At 47.0% G+C, this 24,007-nt stretch overlaps 1 protein-coding gene across 3 annotated transcripts in view; it reads right to left on the bottom strand.

Moving 5' to 3' along the window:
* LOC121304063 (major histocompatibility complex class I-related gene protein-like) overlaps positions 1-12,636 on the bottom strand; it is a 52,240-nt gene extending 39,604 nt beyond the window's left edge. For 2 of the 3 annotated variants that reach the window (XM_041235032.1, XM_041235033.1), the window contains exons 1-2: positions 12,488-12,636; positions 671-931 (exon numbers count right to left, since the gene is read on the bottom strand). In XM_041235032.1, the coding sequence (XP_041090966.1) occupies positions 671-931; positions 12,488-12,599 (373 nt within the window). In that variant the 5' untranslated portion in view covers positions 12,600-12,636. The remainder of the gene's footprint in view (positions 1-670; positions 932-12,487) is intronic. The other variant, XM_041235031.1, reaches the window with a different exon arrangement.
* Between the last annotated feature and the right edge of the window lie 11,371 nt (positions 12,637-24,007).

Raw genomic sequence — 24,007 nt, 5'->3', positions numbered from 1 at the left:
TGCGATTCATTCAGCGCAGAGCGATTCATTCAGAATGGAGCCGTCGACACTGCCCAGCGCAGAGCGATTCATTCAGAATGGAGCCGTCGACACTGCCCAGCGCAGAGCGATTCATTCAGAATGGAGCCGTCGACACTGCACAGCGCAGAGCGATTCATTCAGAATGGAGCCGTCGACACTGCCCAGCGCAGAGCGATTCATTCAGAATGGAGCCGTCGACACTGCCCAGCGCAGAGCGATTCATTCAGAATGGAGCCGTCGACACTGCACAGCGCAGAGCGATTCATTCAGAATGGAGCCGTCGACACTGCCCAGCGCAGAGCGATTCATTCAGAATGGAGCCGTCGACACTGCACAGCGCAGAGCGATTCATTCAGAATGGAGCCGTCGACACTGCCCAGCGCAGAGCGATTCATTCAGAATGGAGCCGTCGACACTGCCCAGCGCAGAGCGATTCATTCAGAATGGAGCCGTCGACACTGCACAGTGCAGAGTGATTTAAAACACCACCTCAAAATAGTGAAACAACTTCATATTGAATATTGATTTACACAACTATGCATTTTATGTCATGTAGACTGGTTTCCCTCTAAACTGTTTCATGCAGAATTCCATGACAATACTGTGTCTCTAACAGTGCTGATGGAAGAAGCCTTGTGTCTGTACTCACCCCCAGTGTGGTTAAAGTGCTGGACTATATTTCTCAAACTCCATTTTCTGACTTCACGACCATAGAGAATATAGTCAGTATGTATTTTCAAGAACTCCTCGCCCTTAGTCTTATTTGACCAGTGTGTTCGGAGGACAGGTTTTTCCATGGTGCTGTCATAGTATGAGATCTGCACATCATCCAGATACCCCACATACATATACTCTGGGAATTCTGTCCCTTCTGAGGTCGCTATTTGAAAAAAATGCAGTGAATGGGTTCCTGGAAGAGGAATACAAATGAGAATTAGTGACACGTTTCAATAAACTCATAGTAAAACACACACGCAAGCTGAGACCGGGTACTCCCCGCCCCTGTGCACATTTTGTATTGATATTATTTATTATGTGTTGAGGACTGGACAGTTGAGCAGTTCTGGCAAATGTATTTCACTGTATGTTTGGTGGAGTTTGTGTTCTTTATTATCATATTAACTGAACTATCGTATACAATTACAGTGAATTCCCATTAGTAGGACTGTTTTTCATCTACTAAGCCAGGATTTAAAATAACGTTATTGTATGAAGTAACATTGACTGCCAATAAAGCTGTGCTGTCCACGAGAGACCACCCAGCCCTTCGGCAGTTTCTTAGAGTTGGTGGAGCTACTCCTAGATCTGCTGGCAGCTCTATTCTTTACATTGTCTACAGCACATGGAATGTGCATTAAAAACGATAAAGTCAAAGGTTAATGAATCAAACAGCACTATTCTGGGCTGGGGGGGGGGGGGGGGGGGGGGGGGGTCTCATTCATATAAGAACTTGTATATGATTATGTCACAGAATCTTAACATGCAGAATTAAGGGTTTTGTTGCTGATCCAATGGTAATGAAACGTAATGTAGCAGAGTGAAGCTAGGCTGACTGACACACGTGACCTCAAGAAGATGGCGCATACAGTAGGTATAGAGTGCAGTTCTGGCAGCCATCTTAGGGAGGTCGGCTAAACAGGTGTACCGAGTTTCCTGCTAGTTAAGACCGAGGTCTCAGCAGCAGTTATAGCGAGGAGTGATTGGCTGCAGATGATTAACGGGGCGGGGCTTGGTACATATAAGGGAATTAGAACATAAGAACATAAGAACATAAGAACATAAGAAGAACATAAGAAAGTTTACAAACGAGAGGAGGCCATTCGGCCCATCTTGCTCGTTTGGTTGTTAGTAGCTTATTGATCCCAAAATCTCATCAAGCAGCTTCTTGAAGGATCCCAGGGTGTCAGCTTCAACAACATTACTGGGGAGTTGATTCCAGACCCTCACAATTCTCTGTGTAAAAAAGTGTCTCCTATTTTCTGTTCTGAATGCCCCTTTTTCTAAACTCCATTTCTGACCCCTGGTCCTTGTTTCTTTTTTCAGGCTGAAAAAGTCCCTTGGGTCGACACTATCAATACCTTTTAGAATTTTGAATGCTTGAATTAGGTCGCCACGTAGTCTTCTTTGTTCAAGACTGAACAGATTCAATTTTTTTAGCCTGTCTGCATATGACATGCCTTTTAAGCCCGGAATAATTCTGGTCGCTCTTCTTTGCACTCTTTCTAGAGCAGCAATATCTTTTTTATAGCGAGGTGACCAGAACTGAACACAATATTCAAGATGAGGTCTTACTAGTGCATTGTACAGTTTTAACATTACTTCCCTTGATTTAAATTCAACACTTTTCACAATGTATCCGAGCATCTTGTTAGCCTTTTTTATAGCTTCCCCACATTGTCTAGATGAAGACATTTCTGAGTCAACAAAAACTCCTAGGTCTTTTTCATAGATTCCTTCTCCAATTTCAATATCTCCCATATGATATTTATAATGTACATTTTTATTTCCTGCGTGCAGTACCTTACACTTTTCTCTATTAAATGTCATTTGCCATGTGTCTGCCCAGTTCTGAATCTTGTCTAGATCATTTTGAATGACCTTTGCTGCTGCAACAGTGTTTGCCACTCCTCCTACTTTTGTGTCGTCTGCAAATTTAACAAGTTTGCTTACTATACCAGAATCTAAATCATTAATGTAGATTAGGAATAGCAGAGGACCTAATACTGATCCCTGTGGTACACCGCTGGTTACCACACTCCATTCTGAGGTTTTTCCTCTAATCAGTACTTTCTGTTTTCTACATGTTAACCACTCCCTAATCCATGTACATGTGTTTCCTTGAATCCCAACTGCGTTCAGTTTGAGAATTAATCTTTTGTGCGGGACTTTGTCAAAAGCTTTCTGGAAATCTAAATAAACCATGTCATATGCTTTGCAATTATCCATTATGGATGTTGCATCCTCAAAAAAATCAAGCAAGTTAGCTAGGCACGATCTCCCTTTCCTAAAACCATGTTGACTGTCTCCCAGTACCCTGTTACCATATAGGTAATTTTCCATTTTGGATCTTATTATAGTTTCCATAAGTTTGCATATAATAGAAGTCAGGCTTACTGGTCTGTAGTTACCTGGTTCAGTTTTGTTTCCCTTTTTGTGGATCGGTATTACGTTTGCAATTGTGAAGCTGAGCCTGGGGGTTCAGTCGGGGGAGTTTGGTGCGCGAGTCAGACAGGACCAAACGTAAACACCCCCTCAATATCTTACAGTTTGGCGATTGCCTTCCCAGGAATATGGAGCGCCAAAACTATACAGCCGTTAGTTTGTCAATTTGTGAATGGGTCAATTTGTCCAGCAATTTGTCCATAAATTTGTCAATTCATACAGTAATTCATGAACATATTTGTTAATTCATCTAATTATTAATTAATTAATTTGTCAATTCATTAATATGAAAGGCTGTACGGACCTGCAAATTTCCAATCAACCAGACAAACTTCCAGCTGTCAATCTCGCACTGTGACAAGACCACTGCAACCTTTCTAGCCAATGGGAGCACACACTAATATTTTAATCAATGAAAATCCAGCCTCACTTAAAACTGCTTCAGCCAATAATATTTAGCCAGAGTTCCAGCCAGAGTTCAAAGACAATACAGACCCCTGTATATAAAACACTGTCGTCAGTCAATACAGACCCCTGTATATAAAACACTGTCGTCAGTCAATACAGACCCCTGTATATAAAACACTGTCGTCAAAGACAATACAGACCCCTGTATATAAAACACTGTCATCAAAGTCAATACAGACCCCTGTATATAAAACACTGTCGTCAGTCAATACAGACCCCTGTATATAAAACACTGTCGTCAGTCAATACAGACCCCTGTATATAAAACACTGTCGTCAGTCAATACAGACCCCTGTATATAAAACACTGTCGTCAGTCAATACAGACCCCTGTATATAAAGCACTGTCATCAAAGACAATACAGACTCCTGTATATAAAGCACTGTCATCAAAGTCAATACAGACCCCTGTATATAAAACACTGTCGTCAGTGAATACAGACCCCTGTATATAAAACACTGTCATCAAAGACAATACAGACCCCTGTATATAAAACACTGTCGTCAGTCAATACAGACCCCTGTATATAAAAGGGTTACACTGTGCTTTATTCATGTAAATACCTTCATCAGTATTGTACCAGTTTCAGATATTGAATTGTATTCAATGTTTTAAAAAGTCATGCTTTAAATAGGAATGCTGCTACTGCAATGTTTTTACAAAATCCCCTAAGGCATGGCATGAAGTTAAACACGTATCTGATTCTGTTTGTTTTATCTCTTCCAGATCGGGAAGTGTTCTGATGACAGTTGCTGCACCCAGCACACCTGCAAGTGAAAAGCTGCAGTGGCTGCCTGATCCACAGCTGAAAGAGACAGAAATCTACAATACCCAGAGCAACGTGCAGACCGCATCAGAGAGAAGAACTGACACCTACAATACCCAGAGCAACGTGCAGACCGCACCAGAGAGAAGAACTGACACCTACAATACCCAGAGCAACGTGCAGACCGCACCAGAGAGAAGCACTGACGTCTACAATACCCAGAGCAACGTGCAGACCGCACCAGAGAGAAGCACTGACACCTACAATACCCAGAGCAACGTGCAGACCGCACCAGAGAGAAGAACTGACACCTACAATACCCAGAGCAACGTGCAGACCGCACCAGAGAGAAGCACTGACGTCTACAATACCCAGAGCAACGTGCAGACCGCACCAGAGAGAAGCACTGACGTCTACAATACCCAGAGCAACGTGCAGACCGCACCAGAGAGAAGCACTGACGTCTACAATACCCAGAGCAACGTGCAGACCGCACCAGAGAGAAGCACTGACGTCTACAATACCCAGAGCAACGTGCAGACCGCACCAGAGAGAAGCACTGACGTCTACAATACCCAGAGCAACGTGCAGACCGCACCAGAGAGAAGAACTGACGTCTACAATACCCAGAGCAACGTGCAGACCGCACCAGAGAGAAGAACTGACGTCTACAATACCCAGAGCAACGTGCAGACCGCACCAGAGAGAAGAACTGACGTCTACAATACCCAGAGCAACGTGCAGACCGCACCAGAGAGAAGAACTGACGTCTACAATACCCAGAGCAACGTGCAGACTGCACCAGAGATAAGCACTGACATCGACAATACCCAGAGCAACGTGCAGACCGCACCAGAGAGAAGCACTGACATCTACAATACCCAGAGCAACGTGCAGACCGCACCAGAGAGAAGAACTGACACCTACAATACCCAGAGCAACGTGCAGACTGCTTAATTTCTTACTTTAACTTGTTATATATTGCAACGGCTTGCTGTAAATTAAAGGCACACACACATGGAAACTAAAAGAAACTGTTACTGCACTTTGACTTCATGCTTTCTCGTGACGTTCCTTCTTCATTTGGAATTTGCTTCTCTGCCTGCGTATATTTAAGTACATATTGCAACAAATGTGTTGCTAGTGGGGTGATTTTGTCACTATTTTTGGATCTTCACACTGTATTCTTGTGGAAAAGAACACTGGACCACAGATATTTAGTAAAACAGGGCAGTGCCTGTATATTTATTCAATTGCTCAGTTTTGACCTATAACCGGTAACAAAACACACACTAGTATTCAATACCCTTCTTTACGGTTCCCTACAGGTCTCCTCTCAGGCCTTCGCCTGAACACAAACAGCTCACACACAGACAGACAGGCAGGCAGCCCACACACAGACTGCCAGCCCGCACACAGGCAGCCAGCACACAGACCGCCAGCCCGCACACAGGCCGCCAGCCCGCACACAGGCCGCCAGCCCGCACACAGGCAGCCAGCCCGCAGCCCGCAGGCAGCCAGCCAGCCAGCACGCAGCCACCGCCAGCCCGCACACAGGCCGCCAGCCCGCACACAGGCAGCCCGCCCTCCAGCCCGCACACAGGCCGCCAGCCCGCACACAGGCCGCCAGCACACAGGCCGCCAGCCCGCACACAGGCCGCCAGCCCGCACACAGGCCGCCAGCCCGCACACAGGCCGCCAGCCCGCACACAGGCCGCCAGCCCGCACACAGACCGCCAGCCAGCCCGCACGCAGCCAGCCCGCACACAGCCAGCCAGCCCGCACACAGCCAGCCAGCCAGCCCGCACGCCGCCAGCCCGCCAGCCAGCCAGCCCGCACGCAGCCAGCCAGCCAGCCCGCACGCCAGCCAGCCAGCCCGCACGCAGCCAGCCAGCCCGCACGCCAGCCAGCCCGCACGCAGCACCAGCCAGCCAGCCCGCACGCAGCCAGCCCGCCAGCCAGCCAGCCCGCACGCAGCCAGCCAGCCAGCCCCCGCACGCACAGCCAGCCAGCCCGCACGCAGACCGCCAGCCAGCCCGCACGCAGCCCGCCAGCCAGCCCGCACGCAGCCCGCCAGCCAGCCCGCACGCACAGCCAGCCAGCCAGCCCGCACGCAGCCAGCCAGCCAGCCCGCACGCAGCCAGCCAGCCAGCCCGCACGCAGCCAGCCAGCCAGCCCGCACGCAGCCAGCCAGCCAGCCCGCACGCAGCCAGCCAGCCCGCACAGCAGCCCACACCCGCCAGCCCGCACACAGTGCCCGTGCTCGTTATACACCCGGCAAGTGTGTTATCCCCACTGCTCCAACACCTAGCACAGTGCCTGCTGGGAAATGTAGTCTCGACTTCCCTATCTGTCGGTTAGGACTGCCTTTTACCCCTTTGATCTCCGGTACACTGGATGGACGCTGCGCTGTATTCTTCTATATCAGTTACAATGAAGCAATGAGATCCAGGGCTGGGAGCCAGACAGAGCAGAGGAGGATAAAGCAATGAGATCCAGGGCTGGGAATCAGAGCAGAGGAGGATAAAGCAATGAGATCCAGGGCCAATCAGCACAGAGGATAAAGCAGAGGATCCAGGGCTGGCACACAGAGCAGAGGAGGATAAAGCAATGAGATCCAGGGCTGGGAATCAGAGCAGAGGAGGATAAAGCAATGAGATCCAGGGCTGGGAATCAGAGCAGAGGATCCAGGGCTGGCAATCAGAGCAGAGATAAAGCAATGAGATCCAGGGCTGGGAATCAGAGCAGAGGAGATAAAGCAATGACAGATCCAGGGCTGGGAATCAGAGCAGAGGAGGATAAAGCAATGAGATCCAGGGCTGGGAATCAGAGCAGAGGAGGATAAAGCAATGAGATCCAGGGCTGGGAATCAGAGCAGAGGAGGATAAAGCAATGACAGATCCAGGGCTGGGCAATCAGAGCAGAGGAGGATAAAGCAATGAGATCCAGGGCTGGCAATCAGAGCAGAGGAGGATAAAGCAATGAGATCCAGGGCTGGGAATCAGAGCAGAGGAGGATAAAGCAATGAGATCCAGGGCTGGCAATCAGAGCAGAGGAGGATAAAGCAATGACAGATCCAGGGCTGGCAATCAGAGCAGAGGAGGATAAAGCAATGAGATCCAGGGCTGGGAATCAGAGCAGAGGAAATAAAGCAATGAGATCCAGGGCTGGGAATCAGAGCAGAGGAGTATAAAGCAATGAGATCCAGGGCTGGGAATCAGAACAGAGGAGGAGATCCAGGGCTGGCAATCAGAGCAGAGGAGGATAAAGCAATGAGATCCAGGGCTGGCAATCAGAGCAGAGGAGTATAAAGCAATGATCCAGATCCAGGGCTGGGAATCAGAGCAGAGGAGTATAAAGCAATGAGATCCAGGGCTGGATAAAGAATCAGATCCAGGGCTGGCAATCAGAGCAGAGGAGGATAAAGCAATGAGATCCAGGCTGGGAATCAAGAACAAGCAATGATAAAGCAATGAGATCCAGGGCTGGGAATCAGAGCAGAGGAGGATAAAGCAATGAGATCCAGGGCTGGGAATCAGAGCAGAGGAGGATAAAGCAATGAGATCCAGGGCTGGGAATCAGAGCAGAGGAGGATAAAGCAATGAGATCCACAATCCAGGATAAAGCAATGAGATCCAGGGCTGGGAATCAGAGCAGAGGAGGATAAAGCAATGAGATCCAGGGCTGGGAATCAGAGCAGAGGAGGATAAAGCAATGACAGATCCAGGGCTGGGAATCAGAGCAGAGGAGGATAAAGCAATGAGATCCAGGGCTGGGAATCAGAGCAGAGGAGGATAAAGCAATGAGATCCAGGGCTGGGAATCAGAGCAGAGGAGGATAAAGCAATGACAGATCCAGGGCTGGCAATCAGAACAGAGGAGGATAAAGCAATGAGATCCAGGGCTGGGAATCAGAGCAGAGGAGGATAAAGCAATGACAGATCCAGGGCTGGGAATCAGAGCAGAGGAGGATAAAGCAATGACAGATCCAGGGCTGGGAATCAGAGCAGAGGAGGATAAAGCAATGAGATCCAGGGCTGGGAATCAGAGCAGAGGAGGATAAAGCAATGAGATCCAGGGCTGGGAATCAGAGCAGAGGAGGATAAAGCAATGAGATCCAGGGCTGGGAATCAGAGCAGAGGAGGATAAAGCAATGAGATCCAGGGCTGGCAATCAGAGCAGAGGTGGATAAAGCAATGAGATCCAGGGCTGGCAATCAGAGCAGAGGAGGATAAAGCAATGATCCAGATCCAGGGCTGGCAATCAGAGCAGAGGAGGATAAAGCAATGACAGATCCAGGGCTGGGAATCAGAGCAGAGGAGGATAAAGCAATGAGATCCAGGGCTGGGAATCAGAGCAGAGGAGGATAAAGCAATGAGATCCAGGGCTGGCAATCAGAGCAGAGGAGGATAAAGCAATGAGATCCAGGGCTGGGAATCAGAGCAGAGGAGGATAAAGCAATGAGATCCAGGGCTGGGAATCAGAGCAGAGGAGGATAAAGCAATGAGATCCAGGGCTGGCAATCAGAGCAGAGGAGGATAAAGCAATGAGATCCAGGGCTGGGAATCAGAGCAGAGGAGGATAAAGCAATGAGATCCAGGGCTGGGAATCAGAGCAGAGGAGGATAAAGCAATGAGATCCAGGGCTGGGAATCAGAGCAGAGGAGGATAAAGCAATGAGATCCAGGGCTGGCAATCAGAGCAGAGGAGGATAAAGCAATGAGATCCAGGGCTGGGAATCAGAGCAGAGGAGGATAAAGCAATGAGATCCAGGGCTGGGAATCAGAGCAGAGGAGGATAAAGCAATGAGATCCAGGGCTGGGAATCAGAGCAGAGGAGGATAAAGCAATGAGATCCAGGGCTGGGAATCAGAGCAGAGGAGGATAAAGCAATGAGATCCAGGGCTGGCAATCAGAGCAGATAAAGCAGATCCAGGGCTGGGAATCAGAGCAGAGGAGGATAAAGCAATGAGATCCAGGGCTGGGAATCAGAGCAGAGGAGGATAAAGCAATGAGATCCAGGGCTGGGAATCAGAGCAGAGGAGGATAAAGCAATGAGATCCAGGGCTGGCAATCAGAGCAGAGGAGGATAAAGCAATGAGATCCAGGGCTGGGAATCAGAGCAGAGGAGGATAAAGCAATGAGATCCAGGGCTCAGAGCAGAGGAGGATAAAGGCAATCAGAACAGAGGAGGATAAAGCAATGAGATCCAGGGCTGGCAATCAGAGCAGAGGAGGATAAAGCAATGAGATCCAGGGCTGGCAATCAGAGCAGAGGAGGATAAAGCAATGAGATCCAGGGCTGGCAATCAGAGCAGAGGAGGAGGATAAAGCAATGACAGATCCAGGGCTGGCAATCAGAGCAGAGGAGGATAAAGCAATGAGATCCAGGGCTGGGAATCAGAGCAGAGGAGGATAAAGCAATGAGATCCAGGGCTGGCAATCAGAGCAGAGGAGGATAAAGCAATGAGATCCAGGGCTGGCAATCAGAGCAGAGGAGGATAAAGCAATGAGATCCAGGGCTGGCAATCAGAGCAGAGGAGGATAAAGCAATGAGATCCAGGGCTGGGAATCAGAGCAGAGGAGGATAAAGCAATGAGATCCAGGGCTGGCAATCAGAGCAGAGGAATAAAGCAATGAGATCCAGAATCAGAGCAGAGGAGGATAAAGCAATGAGATCCAGGGCTGGCAATCAGAGCAGAGGTGGATAAAGCAATGAGATCCAGGGCTGGGAATCAGAGCAGAGGAGGATAAAGCAATGACAGATCCAGGGCTGGCAATCAGAGCAGAGGAGGATAAAGCAATGAGATCCAGGGCTGGGAATCAGAGCAGAGGTGGATAAAGCAATGACAGATCCAGGGCTGGCAATCAGAGCAGAGGAGGATAAAGCAATGAGATCCAGGGCTGGCAATCAGAACAGAGGAGGATAAAGCAATGAGATCCAGGGCTGGCAATCAGAGCAGAGGAGGATAAAGCAATGAGATCCAGGGCTGGCAATCAGAGCAGAGGAGGATAAAGCAATGAGATCCAGGGCTGGCAATCAGAGCAGAGGAGGATAAAGCAATGAGATCCAGGGCTGGCAATCAGAGCAGAGGAGGATAAAGCAATGAGATCCAGGGCTGGCAATCAGAGCAGAGGTGGATAAAGCAATGAGATCCAGGGCTGGCAATCAGAGCAGAGGTGGATAAAGCAATGAGATCCAGGGCTGGCAATCAGAGCAGAGGAGGATAAAGCAATGAGATCCAGGGCTGGCAATCAGAGCAGAGGAGGATAAAGCAATGAGATCCAGGGCTGGCAATCAGAGCAGAGGTGGATAAAGCAATGAGATCCAGGGCTGGCAATCAGAGCAGAGGTGGTACCTAATGTTACGTTGGGTAAGGTAATCCACGATTAGTGCTAATGAGGTCTGTGCAACCAGCTGAGAACAGAAGTAGAGAGATGAAATTTGAAATGGGCATTCTCATTAAGCTCAGGATGTTATTGGACTATGAATAATCATATTAATAAAACACATTCTTCGATTAATTTTCTGTTGCCATTGTCCACATTCTTCTACGAGCTAAGAAAGCACATCCCCTAAACCTTTGCTTCAAGAGCACCCAACAATCGTGCAACTGACTATGAGTTACACAGGAGTAAAACCTGTTTCACCTGCGAGATTGAATACCCCTGCCCTAAACCTTTGCTTCAAGAGCACCCAACAATCATGCAACTGACTATGAGTTACACAGGAGTAAAACCTGTTTCACCTGCGAGATTGAATACCCCTGCCCTAAACCTTTGCTTCAAGAGCACCCAACAATCGTGCAACTGACTATGAGTTACACAGGAGTAAAACCCGTTTCACCTGCGAGATTGAATACCCCTGCCCTAAACCTTTGCTTCAAGAGCACCCAACAATCGTGCAACTGACTATGAGTTACACAGGAGTAAAACCTGTTTCACCTGCGAGATTGAATACCCCTGCCCTAAACCTTTGCTTCAAGAGCACCCAACAATCATGCAACTGACTATGAGTTACACAGGAGTAAAACCTGTTTCACCTGCGAGATTGAATACCCCTGCCCTAAACCTTTGCTTCAAGAGCACCCAACAATCGTGCAACTGACTATGAGTTACACAGGAGTAAAACCTGTTTCACCTGCGAGATTAAGGGGTTTCACAAATGTCTGCCCTAAAGAGATTTTAAATGTGGCACTGAATTTGTTTTTAGCTCATGTCATTTTCAGTGAGTAAATGTTTGGTTTCAGCGATTGAAGTACGTGTCTATTGCTGATCGGGTAACTGCCTCTTGATTGTGAAGTAATCGGTATAGTAAATTCGTGATCGGCCAAACACAACTACCGTGTAATTAACATTAGGGGTGTGGGTTTCAATCATTGTGAGAATCATCCGTTATTTTACTGTTACAGAAGCAGGAACATACGTCAGTTTGTCAGATATTTGTAGTGCAAATGTGACTTGTTAGCAGCAGGAAGACAGCTCTGCAGAACGGCGTCGTGCCTGTTTCAGTAACCTTGTTACAGCAAACTAACTTGTGTCAGCTGCAACAAAGCCGCCAGTCCCCCCAAAACTCTCGCAAATTCTCCTTTAGTACGCTGGTATTTAAACCTGCATTATGACTCAATGGATAAGGCTCGTACACCTCAATTCAGTCAGTGTACCGACAAGCAACACATGAAGAAATAAAAAAGCGAAAGTGACCACAGTACGTGCACAGTAACTGAAATCCAGATAGATATTCGCCCAGTTCACTGCGGATTCCAGTTTCACTGCACTTCACAACCTCCACTCACATTTTATTCTCTTTCCAGACTTTTGCATTTGTCTGTTTAGCTCGTTTGGTATCGTTGTTGTTTTGTTATTAGGTCTACACGCACACACAGTAAAATAACAGACTCGTCAGAAGGACTGCCTGCTAACATTCCCACAAAATAAGATTTAGCTTCAGGGTCACGACTACCAGCTTCAAACTGTTTGTTTTTCTTAAAGCGAGCACATCCTGCGAGGAAGCCCCTGGTATTTTGCTGTATATTTATTGAAGACAGTAAATATTTCTCGTGTAAAAACTGACCTGCGGCAGCTGCATGAACCCAGCAGAGAATCCCGAGCACAGCCACCCGGGTCATCTCCGATAGTCTCCACAGAGCAGGGTATTCAACACCACACTCGCTTATAAAGGACATTTTTGCGACATGGACACTTTCAACAGAAACTGAAACCAGGCACTGAACACGCCGCTTATCAGAAACTCTCTCAGTCTGGAATTCCGTGATTGGCTACGAGAACCGCGGTTCAGCCAATAGGAAGCGAGCATCAGAAGGCTCTGGGTGAACAGACTGTGGTTGGGAAGAAAGCAGACCATAAGAACATGAGAAAGTTTACAAACGAGAGGCGGTCATTCGGCCCATCTTGCTCGTTTGATCCCAGAATCTCATCAAGCAGTGTAATGTTCAACAACATTACTGGGGAGTTGGTTCCAGATCCTTCTATTTTCTGTTCTGAATGCCCCTTTATCGAATCTTCATTTGTGACCCCTGGTCCTTGTTTCTTTTTTCAGGTCGAAAAACTCCCTTGTGTCGACATTGTCAATACCTTTTATAATTTTGAATGCTTGAATTAGGTCGCTGCATCATCTTCTTTGTTCAAGACTGAATAGATTCAGTTCTTTTAGACTGTCTGCATATGACATGCCTTTTAAACCCAGAATAATTCTGGTCGCTCTTCTTTGCACTCTTTCTAGAGCAGCAATATCTTTTTTGTAACGAGGTGACGAGAACTGAACACAGTATTCAAAATGAGGTCTTACTAATGCATTGTACAGTTTTAACATTACTTCCCTTGATTTAAATTCAACACTTTTCACAATATATCTGAGCATCTTGTTGGCCTTTTTATAGCTTCCCCACACTGTCTAGATGAAGACATTTCTGAGTCAACATAAACTCCTAGGTCTTTTTCATAGATTCCTTCTCCAATTTCAGTATCTCCCATATGATATTTATAATGTACATTTTTATTTCCTGCGTGCAGTACCTTACACTTTTCTCTATTAAATGTCATTTGCCATGTGTCTGCCCGGTTCTGAATCTTGTCTAGATCATTTTGAATGACCTTTGCTGCTGCAACAGTGTTTGCCACTCCTCCTATTTTTGTGTCGTCTGCAAATTTAACAAGTTTGCTTACTATACCAGAATCTAAATCATTTTAAAACTGGATAGGAACTGGTCGACATGTGGGGCATGTTGTCCGTATCCTCCTTTGTAAAAACTTGTGAAAAGTAATCATTTAATATATTTGCTATTTTTTTCTTCATCTATGACTTTGCCATTTGTATCTCTTAAACATTTAATCTCCTCTTTGAATGTTCTCTTGCTGTTGTAATATTGGAAAAACATTTTGGAATTGGTTTTAGCCCCCTTAGCAATGTTTATTTCTATTTCTCTCTTGGCCTTTCTAACTTCCTTTTTGACTTGCGTTTGCAGTTCCGTGTACTCTTTCTGTGTGCTTCGTTTTTGGTCCCTTTTTAAATGCTCTGTAAAGTGCCTTTTTTCACTGAATATTTTTTTTTATTGATCTATTAAACCATTTTGGCAATAATTGTTTTGCGTCTCTAATACTACATTTTTGAAGAACAGCCATCCTTTTTCTGTGGGTGTTTTCTCTATTTTACTCCAATCTACTTCTGTTAGTCTCTGTTTCATACCTTCATAATTTGCTTTTCTAAAATTGTAAACCTTAGCTTTAGTCTTTACTTTTGGGGTTTTAAAAAGCACTTCAAATGAGCCCATCTTGTGGTCTGAGTTTGCCAGTGGTTCTCTGACCTCTGTTTTAGTTAGTCTGTCTTCGTTATTTGAAAATACTAAATGAAGGCATGCCTCCCCTCTAGTCTGTGCCTTGACAAATTGTGTTAGGAAGCAGTCATTTGTCATTTCCACCATTTCAATTTCATCCTTCGTGCTCCCCACCGGGTTTTCCCAGCAGTGGCGTTTCTATACGGTGTGCAACGTCAACAAATTAAGAGAGTATTTTGTTTTCTAACATTTGAAACACAAACACCCAAGCTGTCGAATGAAATGTTAGTCTGTTTACAATGACCAACGAACAAGGGTCTCATTTCGGGACCTCATGGCCACTTTTGCAGGATGCTGCTGGGGTAAACTAACAAAACTCTTCTAAAATCCCATTGTGTTTTCATTACACAACAAAATAAAGACACACAAGACGGAATCACCGCTAGCTGTTTTACTAAATGCTACCTATGCAAACCCACTACAGCAGGACTTCTCAAACTCAGTCCTGGGGACCCCCTGTGCTGCTGGTTTTCATTCCAACCGTGCTCTCAATTACTTAACTAGACCCTTAATTGAACTGCTAATTTGCTTAATTAGACCTTTTTACTTGTTTTCAGCTCTTGAACAGTTGCATATTTCAAGGTAGCTGTAACATTTGGTAAATAACTTGAACTGCAACTTATGCGCAGCACAGTTTCACAGTGCAAACCCCTTTAAACACTACTTTAAACAGACAGAAAACAATATAGAAAAAGCTGACAACATTTTACTGCAAATTGTTTTATAAAATTGCACTCAGCTGAAAGCTAGCTGGCATCATGAAGGCATTACTCGCATTACAGTTTTCAGACAGAGCGGTGAAAATGACCTTTAAATAAAAGGTTTTATTAAGTGTGAATAAACGTGGATGAATGAATGATATCACTGTATCGTTCATTATATTATATTATATATAGTTCATTACATCGGTACAAATAATAGAGTGGTTGATTAAACCACTGGACTAATTAATAAAAAGCCACGTCCACTAGAATTTCTAACTCCTCTGCGTGCAGTTTGCGTTGCCTCTGCCTGTCCCCTGCGGGGGGCTGCGTCTGTTTGATCGCTCATTTCTGGTCAATGTAAGCAACTGACCAAAAGAATCGCTCACAATACATGTAGTGAGCACGCTATGGTATGTCAATTAGAGAAATACTGTGCGCGTAAATGAGAGCGTTCTGTGTTAGTAAATGGGGCAGTACATTGAGATGTATGGTGCAGGTTAGGCTCACTATTTCATGTACACCTTGCAGCTACATGTAGTGCCCTTTCGTACATGAGGCCCGGTGTGTTTTAATCAGTAGGTGACATGGTTTTATGATTTTAAACTAAAATGATTTCCAATGCCCTACTTTCCTTTTGTATGAAGAACATGATGTTAGTTTACCTACCGTGAAACTGGAGCCCTGAAAGAGAAGATGGCCACCAAACACGGTTATGGGATACACTCCTGCCTATTGGTAGGTGTCGCTGAGCTCTTTCTATCAAAGCTGCCGATAGGCCCCCTTCCCTCGGTGACCCCCTCGGTCCGGCCTCCTGAGGGGATATAACCGTCACGCAGGGAAGAATCTGTCTCGTTGCGACGACCGTGTCCCGTGGCAGACGAAGAGCTGGTCAGACTGACGCAGCGCTCTCATCCTATCCACATAACATCTCAATGCCCGAACCGGGCAGAGGAAATTCAACTTCTTATCCTCCTCCGAAGTAAACAGTGGAGGATGGAAGGACTCCAGCTCCACAGACTGATTCATGTGGAAGGCTGCAACCACCTTGGGGAGGAAAGCAGGGTTTGCACGCAGTGACACTCTGCTACCATCATCCCAAATACGCATGCAGGAGCTCTGCACAGACAGCGCCTGTAGCTCACTAACCCTCTTTGTGGAGGTCATAGCCAAGAGGAAGGCTGTCTTCATGGATAGGTGCTTCAACTCAAAGGAGTAAACAGGTTAAAACGGGGCCTGCGTGAGAGCCTCCAGTACAATCTCAAGGCTCCTTTCGGGGAGAGTAGCCCTCCTAGGAAGGTGCAATTGCCGAGCGCCTCGGAGAAATCGGGTAGCCAGAAAATGCACGCCCGGGGACACTGAGTCAACAGGGGCATGGCAAGCAGAAATAGCCACTAGGTAAACCTTCAGTGTGGAAGGTGATCTAACAGCCTCAAGCAGATCTTGCAAAAACTGCAAGATGACAGGCATGGTTAAGAGATTGGGTTATGACCAATCCTGGAAATGTTTCCACTTATAGGCGTACAGCGACCTAGTGGAATGCACCCTAGCATTCTGCAGTGCACCCACAACCACGTCTGACAGCCCTAAGGCTGACCAGTGGTCCCTTTCAGGGGCCAGATCCATAGCTGGAGCCTGCCCGGTTCTGGGTGCCAAAGCGTGCCTCTCGCCTGACTGAGGAGATCCAAGCGAAGCGGGATCTCCCAGGGCGGGCCATTCAATATCTGGCACAGGGTCGAGAACCAGATTCTCCTGGGCCACCTGGGGGCCAGTAGGGCAACTGACGCCTTCTCTGACCAGACCTTTTCGGGAAAGGTCAGGAGTAATGGCAGAGGCAGGAACGGGTAACGGAGTGCTCTGGGCCATACATGGGCTAGGTCGTCAACGCTGAGTGGACTGCCTACGCGGTGGAGGACCACAGGGGGCAATAAGTCATCTCCGCCGAGGAGAAGAGATCGACCTGCGCCTTCCCGAACCATTCCCAAACGCACTCCACCATCTGAGGGTGTAGCCGCCACTCCAACGGATGTGGACGCTCCACCGCCCGATTGGGCCCAAATTAAAAGCCTGAAGGTGAGGCGATGTAACCCTGGGGACCGAAGGCCACCCTGGTGGTTGACATACACCAGCACTGCTGTGTTGTCCATGCGGATCAACACAGGCTTGTTGCGCACCACGGGTAGGAAGCGCTGGAGGGCAAGGAAAACCGCCTGCAGCTCCAGCATATGCAGATATGCAGGGACGTCCAGCGACCCGTCACTACTCTGCGGTTGGAAACTACTCCCATTCGGACTCCTTGGCGCAGGTGAGAGGACGTCTTCGACCAGACTTGGGATGCATTTGAAATGCAGTAAGCCCAGCTCGATGGCTGATATCACTGCCTCCATTAGACCCAGTAACTTCTGGCACAAGACAAGGGGCACCCTCTATCCCTGTCAAAATCCCTGTCCCTGGAGAGCCGCTACTCTGTCGTCCGACAGGTATGTGCGCATCGTAGTGGAGTCCAGCCGGAACCCAACATACGTTGTGCATAACACACGGCTTCAGCCGACTCTTGGCATTGTTGATGGTGAGGCCCAGCCTCACCAGATGCTCCGTCACCAGCGCCGTGTGGGCCACCGCTCCCTCCCGCGAGTGGGTTCTGCCTCGGCCTCCATCTCCACTGGGAAAGCGGACTCCCCCCACGAGGCCGCGATGGAAAGTGTGTCCTTGTCCGAACATAGTTCCCGATCTTCCTGCTCGCCCTGTTCCCACGGGGAGATCAGGGGGCGGTGCAGCGACTCTGACTGACACTGGAGGTGAGGGCGGAGCCGCATGCGGGGCCGTGGCCGAAGCCACTGGGACCTGCTGCCTCTCCAAAAGCTCCATGAGCCGACCGATCTGGGCTTTCATGTCCATAGTGTCCCGCGTCTGCCGAGACTTCTTCACCCGTTTCGCCGTAGGCGACAGGGAGCGGCTGCGGGTGGACACAGATGCCTGCGTACAATGGATCCCCCCGGAGGTGCTCTGTGACGGCGTCAAGAGGAATGGCTGGGAAAAAGCTACTACCCGTGCGACTCTCTCCAGACGACTGGCGAGCACTCGGGGCTGAAAAGCCACGCAGATGCTGCAAGAGCATTGTAGGGCTGAAGAGCCGTGTTCGGAGCCTAAGCACCGAGCACACATGATGTGTCTGTCTTCCTGTGGGATGTTAGTCCCACAGGCCTCACAGGCATGAAACCCAGCCCTGCCCGTCATTGCTGGGTGCACGGGGTGTCAGGGTTGCCTACAGTGGAAGTACTTGACACAGAGAGCGTGCGCAGTACTTGCACCGAGTACTGTGGTACCAACGCACTGCGTGTAACGTGTACCGAGAGCACCGCGTGCACAGAGTACCGTGCAGCGCTAGATACCGTGCGCACCGCGTGCACAGAGTGCCGTGCAGCGCTAGATACCGTGCGCACCGCGTGCACAGAGTGCCGTGCAGCGCTAGATACCGTGCGCACCGCGTGCACAGAGTGCCGTGCAGCGCTAGATACCGTGCGCACCGCGTGCACAGAGTGCCGTGCAGCGCTAGATACCGTGCGCACCGCGTGCACAGAGTGCCGTGCAGCGCTAGATACCGTGCGCACCGCGTGCACAGAGTGCCGTGCAGCGCTAGATACCGTGCGCACCGCGTGCACAGAGTGCCGTGCAGCGCTAGATACCGTGCGCACCGCGTGCACAGAGTGCCGTGCAGCGCTAGATACCGTGCGCACCGCGTGCACAGAGTGCCGTGCAGCGTGCAGCGCTAGATACCGTGCGCACCGCGTGCACAGAGTGCCGTGCAGCGCTAGATACCGTGCGCACCGCGTGCACAGAGTGCCGTGCAGCGCTAGATACCGTGCGCACCGCGTGCACAGAGTGCCGTGCAGCACCGGGTATAACGTGCACCGCGTGCACCAAATACCACGAGCACCAGGCTTATTGCTTGCACACAGGCACCGAGTACCGTGCAGCGTCGGTGCACTGCCTGTATCGGGTACTGTGAGTCAATGAGCGCCATGCCTGGCCCTGACCCTAACCTCTAACCCAAACCCAGACCCTGACCCTGACCCTAACTTCCAAACCTGTAACAAAGACAATGCTCTGATGGCTGAACAATGTTGAAGTATAATAAGCTTACACACTTATCTGGAAATTGAACTGCCTTTTCAACACTTCCCGTTGTGCTTTCCAGATTCAAGAAGGTGTATTAGCGTGGCCTCTTCAGTTGGCTTGGCTTTGTGGGTTGGCACCCATTTCTGCTTCAGCTTTGGGCAGTGTTGCTCCTATTCTACTAGCAAATTTATAAACAAATTAGCATTTGTGATAAAACAAATGTGTAGATTTTATATGTTAATCGATAACACATATGTTGACATAAAAAATATCAGGTAAAATGTTTTATAAACATTAATGACAGGGTTCATAAAGTAATTTTCCTGCTTATTCAAAAAATCATCTTTATCCTGATTAGCCATTTTGAGTTCACTGCAGGATGAAGGCCTCCCAACCCTTTCCACTCCTTTCTATCTCTTGCTTCCACTGGACTCACAAAACTGTGAGGACATCCCATAAAATAAACATAACACCACATACTCACCAGGAAGGGCAAATGCTGCTTTCCAGCTAGTCCCTGGTGGTGACCACATCGAAAGCAGGACCAGCATCTGAGTATGTTCTCATAGCAGGGTAATGAAACCACATCGAAAGCAGGACCAGCGTCTGAGTATGTTCTCATAGCAGGATAATAAAACCACATCGAAAGCAGGACCAGTGTCTGAGTATGTTCTCATAGCAGGACAATGAAACCACATCGAAAGCAGGACCAGCGTCTGAGTATGTTCTCATAGCAGGATAATAAAATCACATCGAAAGCAGGACCAGTGTCTGAGTATGTTCTCATAGCAGGACAATGAAACCACATCGAAAGCAGGACCAGTGTCTGAGTATGTTCTCATAGCAGGGTAATGAAACCACATCGAAAGCAGGACCAGTGTCTGAGTATGTTCTCATAGCAGGACAATGAAACCACATCGAAAGCAGGACCAGCGTCTGAGTATGTTCTCATAGCAGGACAATGAAACCACATCGAAAGCAGGACCAGTGTCTGAGTATGTTCTCATAGCAGGACAATGAAACCACATCGAAAGCAGGACCAGTGTCTGAGTATGTTCTCATAGCAGGACAATGAAACCACATCGAAAGCAGGACCAGTGTCTGAGTATGTTCTCATAGCAGGATAATGAAACCACATCGAAAGCAGGACCAGTGTCTGAGTATGTTCTCATAGCAGGACAATGAAACCACATCGAAAGCAGGACCAGCGTCTGAGTATGTTCTCATAGCAGGATAATAAAACCACATCGAAAGCAGGACCAGTGTCTGAGTATGTTCTCATAGCAGGGTAATGAAACCACATCGAAAGCAGGACCAGTGTCTGAGTATGTTCTCATAGCAGGACAATGAAACCACATCGAAAGCAGGACCAGCGTCTGAGTATGTTCTCATAGCAGGACAATGAAACCACATCGAAAGCAGGACCAGTGTCTGAGTATGTTCTCATAGCAGGGTAATGAAACCACATCGAAAGCAGGACCAGTGTCTGAGTATGTTCTCATAGCAGGACAATGAAACCACATCGAAAGCAGGACCAGCGTCTGAGTATGTTCTCATAGCAGGATAATAAAATCACATCGAAAGCAGGACCAGTGTCTGAGTATGTTCTCATAGCAGGACAATGAAACCACATCGAAAGCAGGACCAGTGTCTGAGTATGTTCTCATAGCAGGATAATAAAACCACATCGAAAGCAGGACCAGTGTCTGAGTATGTTCTCATAGCAGGACAATGAAACCACATCGAAAGCAGGACCAGTGTCTGAGTATGTTCTCATAGCAGGGTAATGAAACCACATCGAAAGCAGGACCAGTGTCTGAGTATGTTCTCATAGCAGGGTAATGAAACCACATCGAAAGCAGGACCAGTGTCTGAGTATGTTCTCATAGCAGGACAATGAAACCACATCGAAAGCAGGACCAGCGTCTGAGTATGTTCTCATAGCAGGACAATGAAACCACATCGAAAGCAGGACCAGCGTCTGAGTATGTTCTCATAGCAGGACAATGAAACCACATCGAAAGCAGGACCAGTGTCTGAGTATGTTCTCATAGCAGGACAATGAAACCACATCGAAAGCAGGACCAGTGTCTGAGTATGTTCTCATAGCAGGGTAATGAAACCACATCGAAAGCAGGACCAGTGTCTGAGTATGTTCTCATAGCAGGACAATGAAACCAAATCGAAAGCAGGACCAGTGTCTGAGTATGTTCTCATAGCAGGACAATGAAACCACATTGAAAGCAGGACCAGCGTCTGAGTATGTTCTCATAGCAGGATAATAAAATCACATCGAAAGCAGGACCAGTGTCTGAGTATGTTCTCATAGCAGGACAATGAAACCACATCGAAAGCAGGACTAGTGTCTGAGTATGTTCTCATAGCAGGGTAATGAAACCACATCGAAAGCAGGACTAGTGTCTGAGTATGTTCTCATAGCAGGGTAATGAAACCACATCGAAAGCAGGACTAGTGTCTGAGTATGTTCTCATAGCAAGATAATGCAAACATGCTTTTCTAAAGGTAAGGCGAGGCCCATACAGTCTTCCATTGTGCTGAGAAAGCGGCCAATTGCTGGAAAAATGCAATTATCACAAGAGCTGAACATAAAATAACAAATATACACAAAATATGGGTGGTGCTCCTGGACCAGTATATATTTATTTAAACAATATCCAAAGCATGAGTTTCTGTTTTAAATAATACAGCTGATTATGTATGTGTTATCTGTAACATGAGAATTATTTTAATATTTTACTTTGTGGTTGTTAAGCTTTTTTACAATTATAAATTTTATCTCCTTATAGGGCACATTAATAACTATTGTCCAGAAACCTAAGATACATTGTAACTAAATTCACTATAAAACATTGTAACTAAATTCACCGTAAAACATTGTGACTAAATTCACCGTAAAACATTGTGACTAAATTCACCGTAAAACATTGTGACTAAATTCACAGTAAAACATTGTGACTAAATTTACCATAAAAATAAAACTCCCATGCAAGGCAGCTGAAGAAGGGACAGGAAACCCAGTCAGTGAAATGAAGGAATCCTGAACTGTGTTCTTGAAGGAACAGGAAACCCAGTCAGTGAAATGAAGGAATCCTGAACTGTGTTCTTGAAGGGACAGGAAACCCAGTCAGTGAAATGAAGGAATCCTGAACTGTGTTCTTGAAGGGACAGGAAACCCAGTCAGTGAAATGAAGGAATCCTAAACGGTATTCTTGAAGGGACAGGAAACACAGTCAGTGAAATGAAGGAATCCTGAACTGTGTTCTTGAAGGGACAGGAAACCCAGTCAGTGAAATGAAGGAATCCTGAACTGTGTTCTTGAAGGGACAGGAAACCCAGTCAGTGAAATGAAGGAATCCTGAACTGTGTTCTTGAAGGGACAGGAAACCCAGTCAGTGAAATGAAGGAATCCTGAACTGTGTTCTTGAAGGGACAGGAAACCCAGTCAGTGAAATGAAGGAATCCTGAACTGTGTTCTTGAAGGGACAGGAAACACAGTCAGTGAAATGAAGGAATCCTGAACTGTGTTCTTGAAGGGACAGGAAACCCAGTCAGTGAAATGAAGGAATCCTGAACTGTGTTCTTGAAGGGACAGGAAACCCAGTCAGTGAAATGAAGGAATCCTGAACTGTGTTCTTGAAGGGACAGGAAACACAGTCAGTGAAATGAAGGAATCCTGAACTGTGTTCTTGAAGGGACAGGAAACCCAGTCAGTGAAATGAAGGAATCCTGAACTGTGTTCTTGAAGGGACAGGAAACCCAGTCAGTGAAATGAAGGAATCCTGAACTGTGTTCTTGAAGGGACAGGAAACCCAGTCAGTGAAATGAAGGAATCCTGATCTTGCTGTTTGGTTGTTAGTAGCTTATTGATCCCAAAATCTCATCAAGCAGCTTCTTGAAGGATCCCAGGGTGTCAGCTTCAACAACATTACTGGGGAGTTGATTCCAGACCCTCACAATTCTCTATGTAAAAAAGTGTCTCCTATTTTCTGTTCTGAATGCCCCTTTTTCTAAACTCCATTTGTGACCCCTGGTCCTTGTTTCTTTTTTCAGGCTGAAAAAGTCCCTTGGGTCGACACTGTCAATACCTTTTAGAATTTTGAATGCTTGAATTAGGTCGCCACATAGTCTTCTTTGTTCAAGACTGAACAGATTCAATTCTTTTAGCCTGTCTGCATATGACATGCCTTTTAAGCCCGGAATAATTCTGGTCGCTCTTCTTTGCACTCTTTCTAGAGCAGCAATATCTTTTTTATAGCGAGGTGACCAGAACTGCACACAATATTCAAGATGAGGTCTTACTAGTGCATTGTACAGTTTTAACATTACTTCCCTTGATTTAAATTCAACACTTTTCACAATGTATCTGAGCATCTTGTTAGCCTTTTTTATAGCTTCCCCACATTGTCTAGATGAAGACATTTCTGAGTCAACAAAAACTCCTAGGTCTTTTTCATAGATTCCTTCTCCAATTTCAATATCTCCCATATGATATTTATAATGTACATTTTTATTTCCTGCGTGCAGTACCTTACACTTTTCTCTATTAAATGTCATTTGCCATGTGTCTGCCCAGTTCTGAATCTTGTCTAGATCATTTTGAATGACCTTTGCTGCTGCAACAGTGTTTGCCACTCCTCCTACTTTTGTGTCGTCTGCAAATTTAACAAGTTTGCTTACTATACCAGAATCTAAATCATTTAATGTAGATTAGGAATAGCAGAGGACCTAATACTGATTCCTGTGGTACACCACTGGTTACCACACTCCATTCTGAGGTTTTTCCTCTAATAAGTACTTTCTGTTTTCTACATGTTAACCACTCCCTAATCCATGTACATGTGTTTCCTTGAATCCCAACTGCGTTCAGTTTGAGAATTAATCTTTTGTGCGGGACTTTGT

This window comes from Polyodon spathula, chromosome 36, assembly GCF_017654505.1.
Source record: "Polyodon spathula isolate WHYD16114869_AA chromosome 36, ASM1765450v1, whole genome shotgun sequence".
Taxonomy (NCBI): Eukaryota; Metazoa; Chordata; class Actinopteri; order Acipenseriformes; family Polyodontidae; genus Polyodon; species Polyodon spathula.
Note: the sequence above shows the minus strand (reverse complement) of the source record. Positions and strands in the feature narration are given on the sequence as shown.